General features: G+C 33.0%; 1 protein-coding gene across 6 annotated transcripts in view; it reads left to right on the top strand.

Annotated features, from left to right (window-relative positions):
• Positions 1–21,159, top strand: part of LOC115886095 (apoptosis-stimulating of p53 protein 1) — a 451,411-nt gene that overhangs the window by 417,849 nt on the left and 12,403 nt on the right. For all 6 annotated transcript variants that reach the window (XM_030905145.1, XM_030905146.1, XM_030905147.1 and 3 more), the window contains 4 exons: positions 6,140–6,311; positions 12,455–12,802; positions 13,180–13,365; positions 15,223–16,131. In XM_030905145.1, the coding sequence (XP_030761005.1) occupies positions 6,140–6,311; positions 12,455–12,802; positions 13,180–13,365; positions 15,223–16,131 (1,615 nt within the window). The remainder of the gene's footprint in view (positions 1–6,139; positions 6,312–12,454; positions 12,803–13,179; positions 13,366–15,222; positions 16,132–21,159) is intronic.

Below are 21,159 nucleotides of genomic sequence, written 5' to 3'. Positions count from 1 at the left end.
ATCGATTATATTTACGCGATTAAGGGATAGGGTTCCCATAAGGGACATTGCAGATGCATTAGGGATAAACAAAAAAACAGTGTTGTTGGCTAAATCCCCCAAAAAAAATTCAATATAATTCAAATATCCTTATAGACCAGGAGTTCCGTCTGGGACTACTAATTCTTGTACTACTTTTTTTTTATCGCAATGGTACATAGTTTATTACATCCAGATTTGCAATTACAGTAAACCATTTTCAATACAAATTCTGGTGCCACTGCGTTTGACATTGTTGTTGGAACTAAGGTATCCTTTTTTTTACTCCATCAACATTTGCCTCTTCTCAGTTATTTAGCCAATACTGCATTAATAAATAGGTCCGATAATAATGATTTTCAGCTGCGTTAGTTGTTGGAAGTAAGGTAGCTAAATCAAAATTTTTACTATAAGTACAGTACGTCTGTCCGTTCTGTAGCTACGGGGTATCCGTGAGAGGGGAAACGATATTCTCTCGATGTTTTTCGTAAAAAATTAGACGACGCGTCCCATCAATAAAAATTCGACAAATTTGCAAGTGGCTAATAAAATGAGTGGGCGGAGCGATTTGCGGTGACGTACTCGTCAAGTCGACGTATAAAATACCGCATGATCGAGAAAAAACGGCGTCCAGTTGGCTGGGAAATGAAGATCGATGACATTTCCGCATATAATTTTACATATAAAATGACAGCGATCTTCATTTCATAGCCATCGCTGACGCCGTTTTTTTTTCGATCATACGGTATATTGCTGTTTATTTAAATGTTTTTTGCCCGCATTCCTTTCATAGACACTCCTGTAAACATCGAACCCAGGACCTGTAAAGCCGCGTCCAAGCTAAGCGAACAAAACGTTTGCGAACATATGTATATAATTAGCACTATATACTCGTATAGTGCAGCAGGTCGTAGCGGACGGCACAGCCCATCACATCGGTTCCGAGGACTGAGGTGAGGGGAAGAATGCGACAACCAGTTTGCTCTATATATCTAGGATGCGTTTAGGTAGTCGCTGTTTTTTCGAGTGCCCCGGCTTAATGTCGTAAGTTGAAAAAATAAATATGGATGATACGGTGAAAATTGCGGCAGCTGCTTTATTGTATTGGCTGATGCTTGCAAAAAAAGACAAAAAAAGAAACTCTGTAGTAAAACAAAATTGATGTAAAGCTGAGAAAACTACAGTGCAAGCATTTTATTAAATAAATTAACCGGTAAACAGTTTAAGAACTTTTGTCGTTGAAGAATCAATATTTAGCAAGCGGAGGGTTACAGGGGTCTTTTGGTAGATTATTCGTTATAGTGTATTTTTAAGACCTGTATTCATTTTCAGCCGATTCTACCAGGTGTTTCTCAAAAGGGGCTCACATTTTTTACTTTTTATTTTTTCAGATAATACAACGAAATTTGGTTTGTTAGTATATGACATAAATCGGGATTGATTGACGTATTCAATTACCTTCGGTCGCTTCCTGTTTCACTGGAAATGACTACAACTTTGAATTTTTAGATTGTATCTTCAGTACTTCTTTATTTTATTTGATAGAAAATGACATTCTGAATAGAATGACATACCATACGTCAATTTTAGACATTTCCAATTAAATAAAAATAGCATTTTAAATTTCAAAAAAAAACGTTCAATAAAATGTATTAATTTGTAATCAAAGAACTTTGGAAACATATATTTGATCGTGTATTTTTTTTTCGTATCCTTTCATGGCCGCTTAAAAGATGCCCAAATCGTATTTTTAACAATAACTCAAATTTTTCAAATGGTACGAGGCTGACTCTGACTGAGGAAAAAGCATTTTTTACGAATAATTTGGTACCACATACTTGGTATTTGGAGTAAAATTGTCGTTACGTTTATTTATGGCCATTTTTTAATTGAAAATGGCAAAAGTTGACATATAATATATCATTCTATTTAGAATGTCATTTTCTATCTATCATATACGGTAAAAAAATAACGAGGGTACCATTTAAATCAAAAGTTGTTGTCATTTCCGGTGAAATAGATAGTGATCGAAAATAAATGAAAACGTCGATCAATCCTGATTTATGTCCTATATTAACATACCAAATCTCGTTTTTTATCTAAAAAAATAAAAAAGTTATAGAAGTGAACCACTTTTCAGAAACACCCGGTATATTTATTTCTAAAAATGTAATGGTAAAATTTTATTTCCGGTGTCAAACTTCCTATTAAGTAGTAATTTTTAATTTCAGAATCCCATAATAATTCCGGTTTTTAATAAAAATAATCATAAAGGTCTTTATTAACAAAAATGAAATTATATGGACGAAGTCTAGCTACATAGCTATTCACACTCAACCCACAATAAAATTAAAATTATAAAATCTTTTCTTTGTGTAAACAAATTAGTTGTAAATGTGTTTCACGATCCCAGTCAATAACTGCGTCTCCCATTGTCGAATACTCGGTACAAAATAAAAATCAGAGATGAACGCCCGAAATTAAATGAGACCCTTCAGTGTCCGCTACAATGTCCGCCGAAATCACAGAATATACTAACGAAAAAGAAGCCCAAGTTCCTTGCATGGTACAAAGAATACAAGGTATGATATTGCGCAGGTTGGTCGCTACGTCACAGGTGATAACTGGCGCTATTGGTCAGCACTCTCCGCGCGCCAGTTCAAATCGTCAAGATACTTGTTGGCTAAACCTGTTTATGAATCTATATACCGTCATTGAATTATCACTAAGCAAGTTACTGTGGAATTATATAAGGCGCGGCTAAACATATCTAGAGACCTGAGTTCGAATCTCGTTCACGGGACATTAATATTTTATTTATTTTTTAAATACTGTTGTATTCTATAGTTTATGGACAGTCAGTATAAAAAACTATTTATTCTGTTATTTATTTAATCTCCGGTATTAATATAAATTGATTGTTGGTACAACACCTCATTTATATAGTAAAATAATATTCTACTTTCCTTTTTGAAAATGTATCGGGCAATAATTGTACCTAAAAGTAATATATATTTTAGTGATATACCATATTGTAAACTATTTAATATTTCAGTCACTTAAAAAGTTAACTTGCATTGAATAATTGCTCTACCATTAAAGGAAATTCTGAGTTATATAATCCTCGGAGGTCATATTCTGGGTATGCAACATTTCCCAAATTTTAAAGGTTTCGTTCAACCGATTTATTCTCAAAACCTCAAACATCTACATATAAAAAAGAAGCACAGGTCACTAATTATAATAAGACTTCACCCCTTGGAATTACTTCTATCACAATTACAATATACCATCTTGCATTGGCATTTTCTACTTTTCGATGGGAAATTAACTTCCCAACGTTTTTTAAATGATGTAACAATTCCTCTTGTGGTTACTTTTCCATAGATATCCTCATCTCTGTCCTCATGAATTCAGAGGCAATGAACATGAAAATTATTTACTATAAACCATCGCAAACTAAAAACCTGCATTAAACAATTTTATACCGAATATAGAAATAAATTCATTCTTACCATGCATTCATCTGCATTGGCATTTTCTACTTTTCGATGGGAAAACTTCAACTTCCCAACGTTTTTTAAATGATGTAACACCTCTTGTGGTTACTTTTCCATAGATATCCTCATCTCTGTCCTCATGTGAATTCAGAGGCAATGAACATGAAAATTATTTACCATAAACATCGCAAACTAAAAACCTAATAAACAATTTTATACCGAATATAGAAATAAATTCAGTATTCTTACCATGGTACAAAGAAAACAAGGTATGATCGATTGCAGCTCCAATTTCGTTAAGTTTGCGCATACCACCTGTGACGTCATACGCCATACAGAAAAAATATCCATATTGAAACCATTCTTGCCACTTAATAAAAAAAGATTCTAAAATAGGGAAGAATTAGGACATAACCCCAAAAAGTTATGTTTTGGACATCGAGCTTGGTATTTAGAAAATTATTTTCTACATTTTGACAATATTGAATCAAATTTCACAGATGACACAATCTATTTGACAATTTGAAATTGGCGCGTAGAGCTTGCCGACCAATAGTGCCGTTTATCACCTGTGACGTAGTGACCAACCTGCGCAATATCATACCTTGTATTCTTTGTATCATGTATTCTTACCTATTATTATCGTCCAAATCCATGTTAATAGATAATTATTTTTAAATATATTTTTGGAACTGCTGGTTTTAGTAATTATTAAATTAAACGAACTAAAAAGTCTTAAAAATAAACAATTCTTAACCATAACCCTAAAAAATGCAGATCTCCTGTCAACTTTCTTTATTTTTTATTTATTCATTATTTTCCTGGTGACGTCACAGGTGGTATGCGCGAACTGAACGAAATTGGAGCCGCTATCGATCATACCTTGTATTCTTTGTACCATGAGTTCCTTGTAATAAATCGGTTCCATTTTCGTAACGCCATCTCTCGACAAACCTGACATTTACAGGTTAGCCAAAGGGGTGCGGGGCCGGGGGGAATTGTAAAATACACTTTTTATTTTAATAATTTTTATTTTTTTATTCGCTATTTGTAATTTTATTTTTAAAACATATTATCTGAAACAATCACATAATATTCTTAAAAATAAAATTACAAACGGAAACAAAAAGGAATTTAAATAATCTGAAAATCTACAAAAGTTTATTGATGTAAAGTTATGCAAATTGATATATTAAGTATAACCTCTTTTGCATAACAACATTGTTAAACAAAACATTAACAAATCATAACATATCAGATCATAGAACTAAAAAAAGTACTATTACATAAAAACAGGGTGATACAATATCGCTCAAAATTAATTTTAACATAATATAACCGAAACCGAAAAATCAAACACAACCACACTTATCACAACAGAAATTAACACACACTTCCGCGGCAAATGTCCAAGAAAGACTGATCATTCTGATTGGTCCTGGTCCGGTCGTAGCTCACGTCGTATTGTCGGTAAGCAAAATCCCTGTCCAAAAATCTTGACGATCAGCGCCATCACCCGTCATAATGGGGAAACTTTTGCTGGAACCATTTTGAATATTTCACTTACATGGCCCTGGCCGAAATGCATGCCGTTCGCTCCTTTTGATGTACCGACACCCGTCGGAAAAAGAACGCGCGCGCTCTAGCATAGGCAGACGCACGCTCTGGCGTACAAGTTAGCCGTTCGGCGCTCCGCTCTCCGCGCTCCTTAATAGGCCTAGGCTAGCTGTACTTCGCCTAGCTTGGACGCGGCTTAATGTTCACATGCATTAAATTCCATATTTTTGTCCAAATTAAGATTTTCTCTATTGGTTCCAATTGGAAGGTATTTTGTTTTTTTCTGTATTTACTGTAACTCCCCATTTAGCGAATTCTTCTATTATAAGACGTTAAATTAAAATGCTTTATTTTCGATCGAGCTCTACCAGCCCTCAAAATATTTGCACTTGTTTTAGACTCAGACACTTACTTATTCAGACTAGAACTTTTAAACTATCGATCTATTCGAATTTGTTGAGTCAACCTCATTCATAAAAATAACAAAGTAACTCGCTTCCGACCAAACTGACAGATGGGTTTTTGAAGATGTCCTCGAGTTTAAACAAAGTTTAGGAAGAGTCTTTAATAAAGCCTAAAAAAGATAAACTTTGTTGTTGACGAGAGTAAACCAAAAAGTTCGAAAATTGTTCTCGAGGTCTATTAAATAGGTAGATTTATTAAAACTTTTTAATTATGTATTTTTGGGAATATTGATATTCGTTTCTTTCACAAACTTTACTGGAGAATGAAGTTAATTTTGTTTAGAGGATGGTAAATAGTTGACAGTTAAATTACTGTATTAAATTGTTTATCTTCTTCTGGACAATCTTGCTGGGATTATTAATTAGAAAAAAAAGAAGATTTTAACGTTAAAGTAAAAATCTAATAGGTTTGCAATTTGCAAAATACACATGACGCAGATATCTTTTTCCCTCTCCGATGTAGGTACGCAGAGCAGCACTCATGTCTCATCAAGGCCTGATTCAGATAATAGTTTGCTTCTTCCCATGCCCTGTCAAATATCCTATTATGGATTATGGTGCTAATTAAAATGGTACTAAACTATTTACTTTATATTTCAGATTAACTGGAAATGGCGACCAAAACAACCAGGCCTTTGCTAGGAAGGAGCCCCAAACTGGAAACGTCCCTCCAAATGGACTGCTTCGTAGCAACATTGCTGCAGTTGAACCATATAATCATGTTCCTTTACAATCAAACCAACAAATTAGAAATATTAATCAAAACCAAGAGGTAAAACTATTTGTTGTAAGTTATGAATATGCAATATGCTTTAAAATTAAATTTTTTCAATAAGTGAGTTATTCGATTATCAAGGTAATCAAGGTATTTGAGCTATAATACTTACATATATATATGTATATGTATAGTCTGTTAAACGAATAACTTTGAATTTGACAGTTCCCGCGGGCTTTTCTACGGTTAATTTTATTAGGTTAGCAACTTGCGGCCATGCTGACGCAATGCCGTCTCTAATAGAACAGCCTCGGACCGAGATTTATGACGTCACGCTAATTAGATACTACGGATTACTAAATATGTTGTAGAATACTAAAACACTAAAACTGTCAACACTGACTATGGCTGAAATCGTACTCCATAGTCAATGTAGATAGTTTTAGTGTTAAAAATAATAATTTTAAAAAATTTGTGGTCATCTTTTGACAAGTTTATATTAGTTTATTAATTGCAGTAAACATTATGTAGTGTGTGGTGTGAATATTTTATATGTAATTTTCTGAAGAAGAAAATCAAAAATTTTAGAATAATTTTACATATAAAATGACAGCGATCTTTATTTCATAGCCATCGCTGACGCCTTTTTTTCTATGATATAATAATAATGCCTTTATTTCCAAAAGAAAGTAAAATAAAATACAGTTAATTATTAATACATTAAAATAGTAAGAAATCATAGAAATTAAATAATTACACCATCAGAATATGATTTTTTTATACATATAAATAATCAAAACCCAATTTTGGAGTGGAGCGAAATTCAGAAGCATAATGCTTCTGCTCTTCCATTTAACTCCTTATTGTATTATTTGCAAATATAATTTTTCGAACATTGATACTTGCACAATATACATAGAAATTTTGTGAATGCAAATATTAATACATCACTATTAGTAGATATTAAATGTTTTTGTTAAATTAGATCGATTTTCAAACCCCAAAATTTAAAATATATTTTACATTTTACCCATTAACTTATGTACCTATTCATTATTTGTATATTGTAAAACATTTGCTGCATCTGTATGGTTTATAGTTTATTTGCCAAAGTATTTATTACTATAAATATATATATATATTTTATGTATTAACTGTATATTATATATATTTTATGTAAACTATATCATTTTTAAAATACAAACCAAAGATACGAGGAATAATTATGTTTTCCATGTATTCTACAACATATTTATTAATCCGTAGTATCTAACTAGCGTGACGTTATAAATCACGCTCCGAGGCTGTTCTATTAGAGACGGCATTAGTCTGATATTTAGAAATGTCAAAAGCTGATGACATTTTACTTTTGGGAATTGTGTTGATTTTTGCAAGAAAAGGAAGAACTGTCACTTGTTTTATTATTTTTCTTTTCTATTTCATGAAAGTAAAAAGAGTTACCTATCTGATTCGTTCAGGCACTCGATTTAAAGAATATCAGTAACTTTTTTGACAGAGGGATTATATATTTCTCATGTTGGTAAAAAATAACGGTAAAAATTCAAAGTTATTCATTTTATAGACTATATACTATATATTATTAAAATGGATGAATAGTCCATCCATTTTAATAAACTACTCAAAACACACACACGTTTATTGAATATATTTGAAAAATATATTATTCTGCAACTAAATAGTCGGCCGACTAAAAAAATCCAGCGCATAGCCTAAGGCTGATCAATACAATCGACAACAAATAGTTGCCCGATCGGCTTATTGTTTTCACTTCTGCAATTATTAAATAATCGACCGACTAAAAATTGTATGTCAGTGCGTAGCCCAATTTATTAATTTATGTAATAATTATTTTTTTTCAATTATGCCATAATTATTTGGAGTAGTACTACAAGCCAAATTGGACACATTTAAAGGGCAACACCTTTTTCTCTAGGAGATAGACCAAAAATAATATCGGTGTCTGGAGCTCAATTTTTTATCAAAAAGATGATGATAAAAACCGCACATCAATATCTGTTACCGTTTCGGAGTTACGGAGTGTTTTTCAAAAATGTGCATTTTGTCCCCAAAAATTCACATTTTTAACAAACCGCTGTAAATTTTTTGCTACTGAAAATCTTGTACTTTTATATAAACATCTCCAAAACATCTTTTTACGTGGAATTTAATGGTTTTAATTTATATAATAAAATAGCAAACCACAACAAGATATTTTACTACAGTGTTTGAAATATCTGAACATTTCTCGCGGAATTCATTAACAGTTTGGTTGATACCCTCGCTTAACCGGTAAGTACTTCTAATTTTTGTCTAGACAGATACAGGCAATTTAAAAATAAGATTCTCTAGTCTTCCTCAAAGATAAAAATCCATAAACGCCAAGTCCGGCGCGCGACCTTGGTTATTCAATTATTTTCGAAATTGACTGCAAAAAATTGCTGATAATTTCAGAATTGTGAGACGGTGCCCCGTCTTGCTGGAAAAATATGTTTTAAAGTTCCATTAGGGGCAGATCATCAATAAGGGATCCAAAGCCTACTAGTTCAAATTGACGAACTCTTAAAAATTCTGTAGGTATTTCGAAATAATTCGAACAAAATATCAAGTTGCGATATTTTGGAAAGGTAATGTTGAGTTACTTTCAATGAATTAAAAATATATAGTGTGTCCCGAACAAAAAATCAATTTTTCTGTTTATAACTCTTAAATTATTGTTGCGGGCCGGTGTGGACTCAACCTAACCTCACAATATGGCCCGCCCTCGGATGACCTTAACATCGCATAGACACCGTAATGATTCATTCGTTCGAGAAAAATCGAGTCCCACTGGAATGGACTAGTACATACGAGAACATTCGAAAACCTTCTCTACGCACCTAACGATCTATGGACTATTCTAGAGTTCTTTACCTGTCGGTATAAAAGCTGGCGGCTGTGGCCTACAGGGGGCAGTTATAAATATACCAGTGTAGTTGACGCGCAAAAATTCAAAATAAATTCTTAGTTATAAATCGTTTGTAAATAGTTCTATAAGTCTTTTATCGTTATTGTTTTTTGTTAATTAGTGTTAAATAAATAGTGTTTAAATAAATTGTGACTTTCTATCCACACGGAACCGACGAAAAACGTAACATTATTGATTATATTTAAACCATTATATTCTACGTAAAAAGGTGATTTGGACACATTTTTCTAAAAATACAAAATTTTCAATAGCAAAAACGTTACAGCGATTTGTTGAAAATGCACATTTTTGAAAAACATTCCGAAAAGGTAATAGATATCGATGTGCAGTTTTACCATCATGTTTTTGATAAAAATTGAGCTCCAGACACCGATACTAGTTTCCGTCTAGCTCCTATAGAAAAGTGTGTTTCCCTTAAAAGTGTCCAATTTGGCCCACCCTGTACATTAATATTACTGGATTATTAATGATCTTTCATAAATTAATAGAATTCAAATCTGCTTTTAGTGCGAAACTACCATTAACTGATCCAGTTATTTATCGCTGACCGACTTTAACAGTTATGTAGTAAGTTAATCGGAGTATCTAACTCGGCATAATGGCCACCACAATAGCTTTGTCTCGGCACTTGTGTGCTCGGCTATATCCTCGATTCGGACCGGCTAATCAGTTTAAGCGTAGTTAAGGACGATATCTAAATTTTCGAATGATTTGCAATTACCTATATTTCCATTGAATTGAATAATTCAACTCTCTTGTGAGATAAATCTTATATTAAAGTTATTCTGATATTAAACAGACTTAGTGATAATTAATATGTCATACCATCTCATTAAAATTTGTTGTATTTAGTTACTACAATCTAATGGTAAAATCCCAAGTAGCATTTTCACGACTTGCGACCACATGTTTACTAAACACAACGTTGGATTAGTTACAAAAAATAGTTAGCTCCGTACCTTGGGTATTAAAATAAATGTAAACGTTGTTGTAAAATTGTGCCGACGTTGAACTAGTACTACAACAAAGTAAAAGCTTCTGCGACGTCGAATAAACGTTGTCTTGTAACCTTTTTTGCTTAAGTGATCTTTAGGTGATTTAGACAGCGTAGTTACAATGTTTATTTTATTTTTTTATTTTTATTTTTAAACTACTCCTTACAATCTCTTCTATCTGAATTGCCGTTCTCTCGATCTCTGCGCATTACTATATACCGGTCATCAAAGAGTTCACGAAAACCATCAGTCAACCACGTTTCAGTTAACAGGACAACATCATAATCATCGGCGATTATACTAGTGTAGAGTACATCGGTTTTAGTTCGTAAGCCACGTACATTTTGGTAGTAAATGTGTAGGTTCAGGTTACTTAATTGGTTTGTAGTTCTATTCTGGGGTAGCGTTTCCGAAAATTTTGTTGTATGTCGGTTGGTAGTGGGCTATCTAAATGAACTGCAGGCAGAGTTGGTCCCCTTAAGGCATCAGACGGCAGCGGAAATGTCTCCGGAAAAGTTGTAATTTTAGGACGCCAATTATCCTGTTTACCTCCCAGAAGCTTCTTCAGTCGTTCTTCGAAGGATAATTTGGCCTGTGGCATTTCCTCAGTATGCTCTAGATATTCTTTATATATAAAATTTGCCAAATTCTTTTTAATCATGTAGTCTGCTTGCTGCCTCCGTAAAGAAAACATGTCATCTGGTGTAAACTGATCAAGCGATACAAAAATTCCACCACGTTCCACAGCATGTATGCTCTTTTTAATAAGGAGGTTATACTCATAGACAGCCTGTTTTTGTTTATATGATGTCATACTTTGACATGCCCCTATAATAATTAGATTCGTATGTTTGTACAGGTCCATCATCCCTTTTACAGCTGAACTGGTCAGAGTCGTTCTTTCATTAGCACTGCGTGGGTCTACGAACAACATGACATGGTCCTCCCTACCAAAAGCTTCACTAAAATTAGTACCCATTTTGGCCATGGTCCCAATGGTAAGGGGTTCTGCGGAGAACTGACAGTTGATATCACTTCCCGCGTTCCTTTTAAGTTTAAGAAGCTTCGGAATATTCTTCACGCTATAATAACTTCCCATCACCAGCAAGCGCCGGAACTGACAGGTTTTCTTTGGTAAAATTGGTACTGGATTCTTTGGTGAAACTGGTACCTGCATTGTCGTAATAGAGCAATCAGGAGTGAATCTAATAGAACTCTCCACAGCTGCTTCCAAAGCCAGTGGAGGAGTAGAGTCTTCCATTGTCTTCCATTTTATCAATTCAAGATTCAGTTCTTCTACTTTAGCCTTTAAATTGGAGATCTGGTCTTCATATTTCTTTACCCGGTTTTCCAGTTCATCCTCTACGACAGAGAAGTCTTCCTGGCAAGCTTGGGAGTTTCTTTTTAATCTACTTATATAGGCGTTTTTTTCTTGCAGCTCTGTTTTTAATTCTTGTACTAGACTTTGCAGTGTTTTAGTTGCATCATTTTCTTCACCCTTCAAAGCTTCCCGACAGTCAGATGAACAACAGATAACATTTTCGGAGATTATCTCGTAATTTTTTGTACGTTTACAGCAGCTTGGATGGAAAATGTTGTTACATACTGTACATATCCAGTTGTTATTTATTTTGTTTTTACAGCATTTGAATACTTTAGCCATTATAGTCTAATTATTTTTGTTCACAAAAACCAAACACACCGATTTATTGCCGAAAGATAAGGTGGAAAAAAGATTCAAGATAATGTTCAGAGCAAAAACGCAGAGCGACGTTCAGAGCAAAAACGCAGAGCGATGTTATAAGTGCCAAGGATTTTACCATAAGGACTCTGATTGTAATAATAGAAGAGCATGTGCCAATTGTACTGAAGATCACGATACACAGGCCTGCAATAGTGAATCAAAGAGATGTCAGAATTGTTTTCTTGCGAATTCTAAATACAAAAAAAATTGGGTTGGGCAATAAAGAGTTTTCCGACGTCACTTTCAGGACCTATTCCAACGTTATGCAAACGTCTGTTTTACTAATACCAACGTTGTTTAGATTTCCTTGTTCTTACGTTTAGATTTCCTTGTTCTTACGTTGGTAGCACGTCGAGCCACTACCTTTTTGCAACTGTACTAGACACAAGAGCAAAAGTGGAAGAACTGAGTTGTGAGACTTGACATTTTTACATGTTATGTATTTAGAAAATTGAACTGAGTATCTTATTTTCAGCATTCTCCATATCATCCATCATATCAGCAAAATCAGCATATCAAACCTGAAACTAATCCGAATATCAACGACATCCAAGAGATAACTAAAAAAATTGCTAATATCTATACAAGAGGAGACGAGGAAAACCATCAAGATTTTGCGGTATCTAAGTCAGACCCGAAATATCAGACGCTTCCGTACAATACGAAGTTCACCGTAAATTTATTGCCTAACAACAACAAAATAATTAAAAATGATTTGAACAGCAATGAAAAAGAAGATACTAATTACCCATCGAATATTGTCAATACAAATAACATTGTTCAAGCTGCACACATGACGGTTCATAGTGCTCCTTTAAGTCAAGTGAGTGTAGATCGTATGTAGTATCGTAGATATGTAGAGAACGGTCAATAATGATTGAATAAACATTGAATATACCCCATTCTTTGATATATATTGGGTGTTTCTTAAAAGTGGTTCACCTTATTACTAGCGTCAAAACGCACCTAAAAATTAAATAACATGCTTAATTTTTTGACGACATTTAAAATAAATAAAAACATTTCTTTTTCATTTGAAATTTTTCGATCGAAAGTTTTTTTTAGCAGAACCAATCCTAAAATCCCCTAATATAGTATTCTGTTTCAATCATTGTTGGTCCTCCGTATTTTTCTAGTTTATTTGGATCTTATTTATTTATTTTTTATTTTCTTATTTTATTTTTTTTATTTAAATTATAGGTTAACAAGAATATAGCTACACCGCTTAATCAACATGACCTGCTCAGCCGAAAAAACAGCGAAGGGAAGGAACAAAACAATATATTCTCAAACGAAAATCGAGATGATCTTGCCCATAAATATCAAAACGATCATACATATCTCACCGGCAATATTAATTCTACTACTTCAACAACAACATATCAGGTTGGGATTAATTTTGTCTAATCTAAGTACCATACGACCAAAAAAACCGCGTCAAAATGGCTGGGGAATGACAATCAATTATAATTTTGACGAGGTCAAGCCTTATGCTGCGTTTAGACTTGAGCACGCACGGTATAGGCAAGGTATGATCGATAGCGGCTCCAATTTCGTTCAGTTCGCGCATACCACCTGTGACGTCACTAGGAAAATAATGAATAAATAAAAAATAAAGAAAGTTGACAGGAGATCTGCATTTTTTGGGGTTATGGTTAAGAATTGTTTATTTTTAAGACTTTTTAGTTCGTTTAATTTAATAATTACTAAAACCAGCAGTTTCAAAATATATTTAAAAATAATAATTATCTATTAACATGGATTTGGACCATAATAGGTAAGAATACTAAATTTATTTCTGTATTCGGTATAAAATTGTTTATTAGGTTTTTAGTTTGCGATGTTTATGGTAAATAATTTTTATGTTCATTGCCTCTGAATTCACATGAGGACAGAGATGAGGATATCTATGGAAAAGTAACCACAAGAGGAATTGTTACATCATTTAAAAAATGTTGGGAATTATATTGTTTCCCATCTAAAAATAGAAAATGCCAATGCAGATGAATGTATTGTAATTGTGATAGAAGTAATTCCAAGGGTGAAGTTTATTATAATTAGTGATCTGGTGCTTCTTTTTATATGTAGATGTTTCAGGTTTTGAGAATAAATCGGTTGAACGAAACCCAAAATTTAGAGGAAGTATTTGCATACCCAGAATATGCCCATCAAGGATTATATAGCTCAAATTTCCTTTGATCGTAGGCAATTATTCAATGCAAATTAACTTTTTAAGTGACTGAAATATTAAATAGTTTACAATATGGTATATCACTGTAAAAATATATTACTTTTAGGTACAATTAGGGCCAGATACATTTCAAAAAGTAGAATATTATTTTATATTAAATGAGGTATTGTACCAACAATCAATTTATATTAATACCGCAGATTAAAAAATAACAGAATAAATAGCTCTTTCTTTTATACTACAAAAATAAACTATAGAATACAACAGTATTTAAAAAAAAAAAAAGTTATATCCCGCCGAGATTCGAACTCCGGTCTCTCGCTTCCTAACCCAACTCCTTACGCACTGCTCCACAGTAACTTGCTTAGCGATAATTCAATGACGGTATATAAACAAAAAAACAGGTTTATAACAATACCTTGACGATTTGAACTGGCGCGCGGAGCGTGCTGACCAATAGCGCCTGTTATCACTTGTGACGTAGCGACCAACCTGCGCAATATCATACCTTGTATTCTTTGTACCATGGTTCAAATTAAAAACTTATTTTTCGACGAATGAAGTAATCCATTTGTGCCCGCACAGCAGAGTTGTGTTGGCGAAACTAATGGACGACCAAGAAATAGTCGAGGCTTCAGTCATTGTTATGTACAGCTTAATTATTAAAAAGGAGAAAAATCGAAAACATCGTCGCTGGTGACAAACCCAAATTTTGAGAAATCGATATATTTTACTGCAATAACTTAGTGCCTGAGGAGGGCTATGATCAGTTCAAAAACTTTACAAGAATGACCAGACCCGACTTTGAATATTTACAAAATTTAATAATACCAAAGCGCGGAGGATCAGTGCGTGCGTGCTTCAGTCTAAACGCTCCATTAGACGTCATTTTAGTTTCAGATTTATGTCAATTTTTAGTAAATGACGTCTAGCGATGACCTCACCAAAATTATTATCGATTGTCATGTAACACCGTCTTTTTTTGATCATACGGTACCTAGTCTCAAAAAGTATAACTTATACTTAATAATTATGTTTATTTCTTTTTGTAGAAACCTATTAGCAGCGTAGCACCGACGTCAATTCATCACACTAGCATTCCTTCGACGGTTTACCAAACGTCATCGATAAAAGTACAACCAGTAGAGCCTCAAACGATAGCGGCAACCACGAAAACCCCAACTGCTCTTTCCTACGGTACTCAAGTCCAATCTCCTCCCGGAGCGGTGTTGTCACCACCCCAGTCAAGCAGTACTCCATTGGGTACTCCCGAGGTCTCCATCGATACGACTCCTAAGCCAGCCTTGCCCCCGAAACCCGCTATCAAACCACCACCTAGACAAACGCAAATGGTCAGCGAAGAAACGTCTTTGAGGCCTCCACCGTTGCCTCTGTCCGAACCACCCGAGGAGAAGTCGTCCCCTTTACTGGGTGTGAAACCCCCACCATTGTTGCCCAGTCAGAAGCCTAACATAGATGTATCGAATAAGAATTTTCTTGCTAGTCAATCGGAAATGATAATTAAAGCGAAACCGCTTAATATCAAAAAGCAACAGCTCAGTGAGCAACCCAAACTTCGAAGTCAGAATGCCTATGCTAAATTCAACGGTTTGATATTGAACAATAGGAGAATAGAATTACCGCCGGTGTATCAGTTTCCTGAAATGTCGGTTTCGAGTGCGGACAAATCGGAATCGCAAAACACGGCGAATTCGCAAGATAAGGATCCTTCAATGAAGGACGAAATCGATAGAATATCTAGAACTTCGACGGATGACACTAGCAGCATCGATTCAAAAGAACAAAAGGAAGATAATGTCATAAGAAGAATTAAGAAAGGCAACTTAAAACAAACTGGTAAAAGCAATCTGTCTAGGAGAGTTAGTTTCGATCCGTTGGCGCTACTGTTGGATGCTAGTCTTGAAGGAGAGTTAGAATTAGTAAAGAAAACTGCGTCACAAGTAAGAGTTTATTCTTTATTATTATTAATACAGTATACCGGGTATTTCAAATTCGACTTTCATCCTTGGGATCTCCGGAACTATAAGAGATACTGGGTGGCTTAGATTGAAGGAAAGTTTCCTGTTAGTGAGCCCAATAGTAATCAGTTCAGTAACTGAGCTGATCTTTGTCATTTCCGGAAATATGACGGAAAGACTGAAATTTCTTGTTTTCGTTTTTAGTTTTTATGAATTTATTTTGACAGATAACCAAAAAAATTTCTTAGCTTCATCCTTTAGTGAGGTGAAAAATCACTTCGACGTTTCGTTTTTCCTGGAATAACCATCAACTTTATTTTTTTTTAATACGGATTGGGGTTTTTAATTAATTTTTTAGAAGCTTATATGATCTCCCAAATATAATGATGTAGCACACTTGTCCAAGAAATGTAAGGTGAGTGGACCATGGCAGGCCACTGTAACGAATAAACAGTTTTTAGTAGTCCATTTACTGGATAAATGAAAGAAACAAATTATTAATTTACACTTTATTTTATTGTGTAACGTATACAGTACTTTTGTGATTTTAGATGTAATCACCAAACGGAGTGATTCAAGCTAGTAGTGGGAACTATCGAATGAATACTATCGAAACATTCGATAGTTGCAATTCATTCAAATAATTCGATAGCTAGTAAGAAAACATTCGTCGAAAACTATTCGAATAAAAATATCGAATAGATGCGTCATCTGCCTAGAAATATATTACCTAATTCGGCAGCAAAAACCATTCATTTATAAAATTCATTCATTTGTAAAATTCATTTATTCGTCAGGATCGATTATAATAAAATATAAACTGGATTTTAGTTGTCGTCCGGCGACGTAGGTTTCTTTCCTAGAAACCCGACAGCGGTCGGTGGCAATGGTATGAAAAAAGCCGGCATCTTTGATTTTGAGTCAGATAAAGATAAGGACACATTATTTTTTTTATTGAGGTGCTAGTATTTACACAGAAAATACATTATGAACGGCGCTGTTGCCGTATATTCGTTTTAGTTGGTATTAGCAAAGAATATTATTCTTTGGTATTATAGTTAGTTAGGGATAGTATGACTATATATTTTGCATTTTTTTATTAATATTCTGTTGTTACACTGCAATAATACTTTATATTTTGGATGTAGGAAAATGATTTTTAATGTTGTTAAGCAAAACTGGTTTAATAAATAATAATAACAGAATAATTTGTTTTAAGTAGTAGCAAAATATAAACAACAACTTAGAAGTCCAAATTATTTATATTAGATCCTATTTAAAAATAATATAGTTTCTAAATTTTTTTGTGTGGCAACGTTGGTTTATTAAATAATAATAATTACAGAACTAATTTGTTATATTAACAACAAATTTTAAAATCATGAAATATAAACATTATTAATTTTCTAAGCATGCAGTGTAATAGCAGAAAAATATAAATATAAAATTAGAAATCAAAAAAATTATATATATATAAATATATATATATATATATATATATATAATAATATATATATATATATATATATGTATATATGTATTACTTTTTATTACTTTGTATTAGTATTTAAAAATAATATTTGCTTTTACTGGCATTTACTTTAAAAAATAAATAAAATATTTATTCGCAAAAATCTAAATGTAAGAGAATTAGAATAAACAAAATACAAATATCGTTAACTTTTTTAAATTGGAACGTGTAAAACTTTAATCAATCAATTTAATTTTCTCATCCCAAAATTTGAGTTCGATAATCATTTACTTAACCGCATTACCACATTACTTAAATATGATTATTAAGTTCAACTAATTCATATTACTAAAACATCTAAAATACAAATACATATGTATTTTTAAAATTAATTGTAAGTTCACCTCATCTCTCTTAAAAGTTGTTACTTCTCAAAATTTCCCATTAAAAAAATAGACCATATACCGTATAAAATTAAGTAATTGAAAGATCGGAAAATCACACAAATTTTCAGAAAAATTTTGACCACCTGCACACGTACACAATCATCAATTTAAAAAAAAACACTACTACTTTAGTATTTTAAATATTTTAATAAACGCAAAAATAGCACAGTATTTAGAAGGCAAGTTATAAAAATTTGGAAGGACTAATAATGCACTGACGCAGACAAAAATCAAACGAATACTAAATTTCATTTATAAAAAGCATTCGATAGTCGTGGCTTAACGATAATCACTTAGTCGCACGGCGAGGTTGTCACATATGCTTTAGTATACAAATGAATGAATGATTTTATTCGAATGAAACCATTCGATAGTTGAAATCATTCATTCAGTAACCATTCGATAGTCTAATTCATTCGATAGTTCCCATCGCTAATTCAAGCGGCTTACCCCTATAACTTTTTAATTTTTTCAGATAAAAAAACGAGAATTGGTGACAAAATTAGGATTGATTGACGTATTCAATTGTTTTTGGTCACTTCCTGTTTAAGTTAAAAACACCTTAAGTTAAAAACACTAATTCTTAATCAAGGACACAAACTAACTTAAACAGATGCGACACCTTATGGGAAATTTTGTGTTCAAAAGACCTATGTTCGGAAGTGCGACGACAGAGCGGCGATACCGTCGATGAAGGCAAAATATTCGGCCAAACAAACAGCCGTGGTGACTTCTAATCGTTCCCTCACACCCCTTCTCTAAGCTTCCATTTCTTTCGTTCTTTCTCGCATTTAACCTTGCCTTTGATACACCGCGCCGCCTCGTCTGGCCGTCGTAGCCGACGTACGATTATAAAGTCATAATTTGACATATGATATGTCATTCATTCAGAGTGTTATTTTCTATCGAATAAAGTAAAAAAATACCGATGGTGCTATTTAGAAATCAAAAGTTGTAGTCATTTTCGGTGAAACAGGAAGTTGGAAGTCAATCAATCCTAATTTATGTCATAGACCAACATACCGAATATCGTTTTTTTAACTGAAAAAATAAAAACGTAATAGGGGTGAGCCATTTTTGAGACGCACCCGGTATATTAAACTTAACTTTTATTAAGCTCTTCCAAACGGCCTTGCAAGGAACAGGGCTCCATACCAGGCCAATATTATAAATCAGTCGTTCAACTTAAAACTACAGTTGTAATAATTATAACCCACAAAATTCTAAAAGTTACTGGTTTGTGGAAGTATGCTTTGGAATTAAATAAGACAATAGAATAATTTCATTAATGACTTATATTTAATTAACAATTATAAACAATCAATGTGATTGGCTGTGACAGTCTCGATTATATGAGATTAGATATGCAACTGGAATACTTAAGTGTTTCTGTTTCGGTTGGTTGGGAGAAAGGCCTCACCCTCTTCGCTGCACTCGTCCGCTGGTGGGTAGCGTGATTGTCCGGCTAACGTTGGAGAGCTTGTGAGACTCCACCAGTCTCAGTGCGTGAGCTACTTATGGGGAGGGTCAATTCTCGTATCTTCCTAGAAGATAACAAACAGCAGTATTCTACTCAACACAATTGATAAGTACCCAGTTTTGTGGTGGTGTTCTAAATTACCAATTGAACTGTCTGTTGGTTGCCAATGAAGGTACAATAAAAATAACTTATGATTAAACAACATATTAGTGATTCAAATAAACAATAATCAATATCTAAATCCAACTACTAATTATTATAGTAAAAATTATAATTAAAATTTAAAAAAGAAAATAGGCAATGACAGTTTAAATTAGTTATAATTGAAAAGATTGTCCAAATTATTTAAAGAATATAAAGAATATAAATATAGAATTATAAAAAAATATAAAAGAAAAATATTTTGCTCTCTCTCTCTCTCTCTAGAAAATTCCAGACCACCACAATCACTTCGGTACGACTTGAAAAAAAATATATATTGTTACAGTAAATTATTTGATTTAATTTGTAGACACGTGTAAAAAGAATAAAAAAATATGTAAGATAAAAAAAACTAGAAATATATGAAAATTTAAATTAGAACAAAAGTTAATACTAAAATGCGATATTAAAAGATAAATTTAAAAAACTAGATAGAAAGATAGGATAAGATATAATATATAGATAGGATAGAAAGATAGGATAAGATACGAAAAACGATAAATGCGGCAATTCGACAGATAAAAACTAAAAGAAAAGATATGTCACTCCAGGAACAAAGATAATGCATCCGCCAAATAAGATAAAGATAAGGTAAAAGGTAAATTTGGCAGATGCGAGGTAAAGATACGTTCCTAGAGTGACCCAAAACAACAAAAAACAAAAAATCTATCTGTCGAATGGCCTGCCAATAGCACCACCACTACAGGGTCCAGATAAAACAAGAGTTGCTTTCTGGCAAGCAAGGATTCGTTAAAGGTGACATAAGTCGTATAATATAAATATTATAAAAAATCCTTACTTACCAGAGTCCCTCCTGGTTCATCTCTGAGAGTACTCCTGCAGTGATTGATTCTATTCATGGCCCCTGAGATTACTAAATCGAACACCTCTGCGGGTTCCTGTTCGACAGCTTGCGTCTCAGTACATAAATAAGAAAGATAAAAATAATTAGTACTAAATAAAAGTTAAAGGTATTAGAAAAAATTTTACAAAACTACCATACACGTGCTACTAAGATAAGAAGATAAAAAAATGATGATAAAAAAAAATGAACTGTGAGATAAAAAGATAAAATAGAAAAAGGAATTTAAAGTTACAAGCTAATTAAATAATTAAATCATATTAGATAGTAAGAAATGTTTAAAAAAATAAAACTAATAAATAATTTCCAAGTCGTACCTCGTGCCGGTGTCTGGAAAAAAAACTAGGTGTTTAAGCAAAGAAGATCGAGATGAGAGAGAGTGATTTTCGGCAAAACAAGTCCCTTTATAGAATTCTCCCATTCATTTAGACATGCGTTAAGTACCAAATGTCAATATAAAAATTTATAATTAATAGTAAAAATAATAAATACGATAAAATTTCCTACATACCTTCAAAAAAATGTGTGTAACAATTGCATCTTAATTATT

This window comes from Sitophilus oryzae, unplaced genomic scaffold (genome assembly GCF_002938485.1).
Source record: "Sitophilus oryzae breed Bouriz unplaced genomic scaffold, Soryzae_2.0 scaffold_467_pilon_pilon, whole genome shotgun sequence".
Classification (NCBI taxonomy): domain Eukaryota; kingdom Metazoa; phylum Arthropoda; class Insecta; order Coleoptera; family Curculionidae; genus Sitophilus; species Sitophilus oryzae.
Note: the sequence above shows the minus strand (reverse complement) of the source record. Positions and strands in the feature narration are given on the sequence as shown.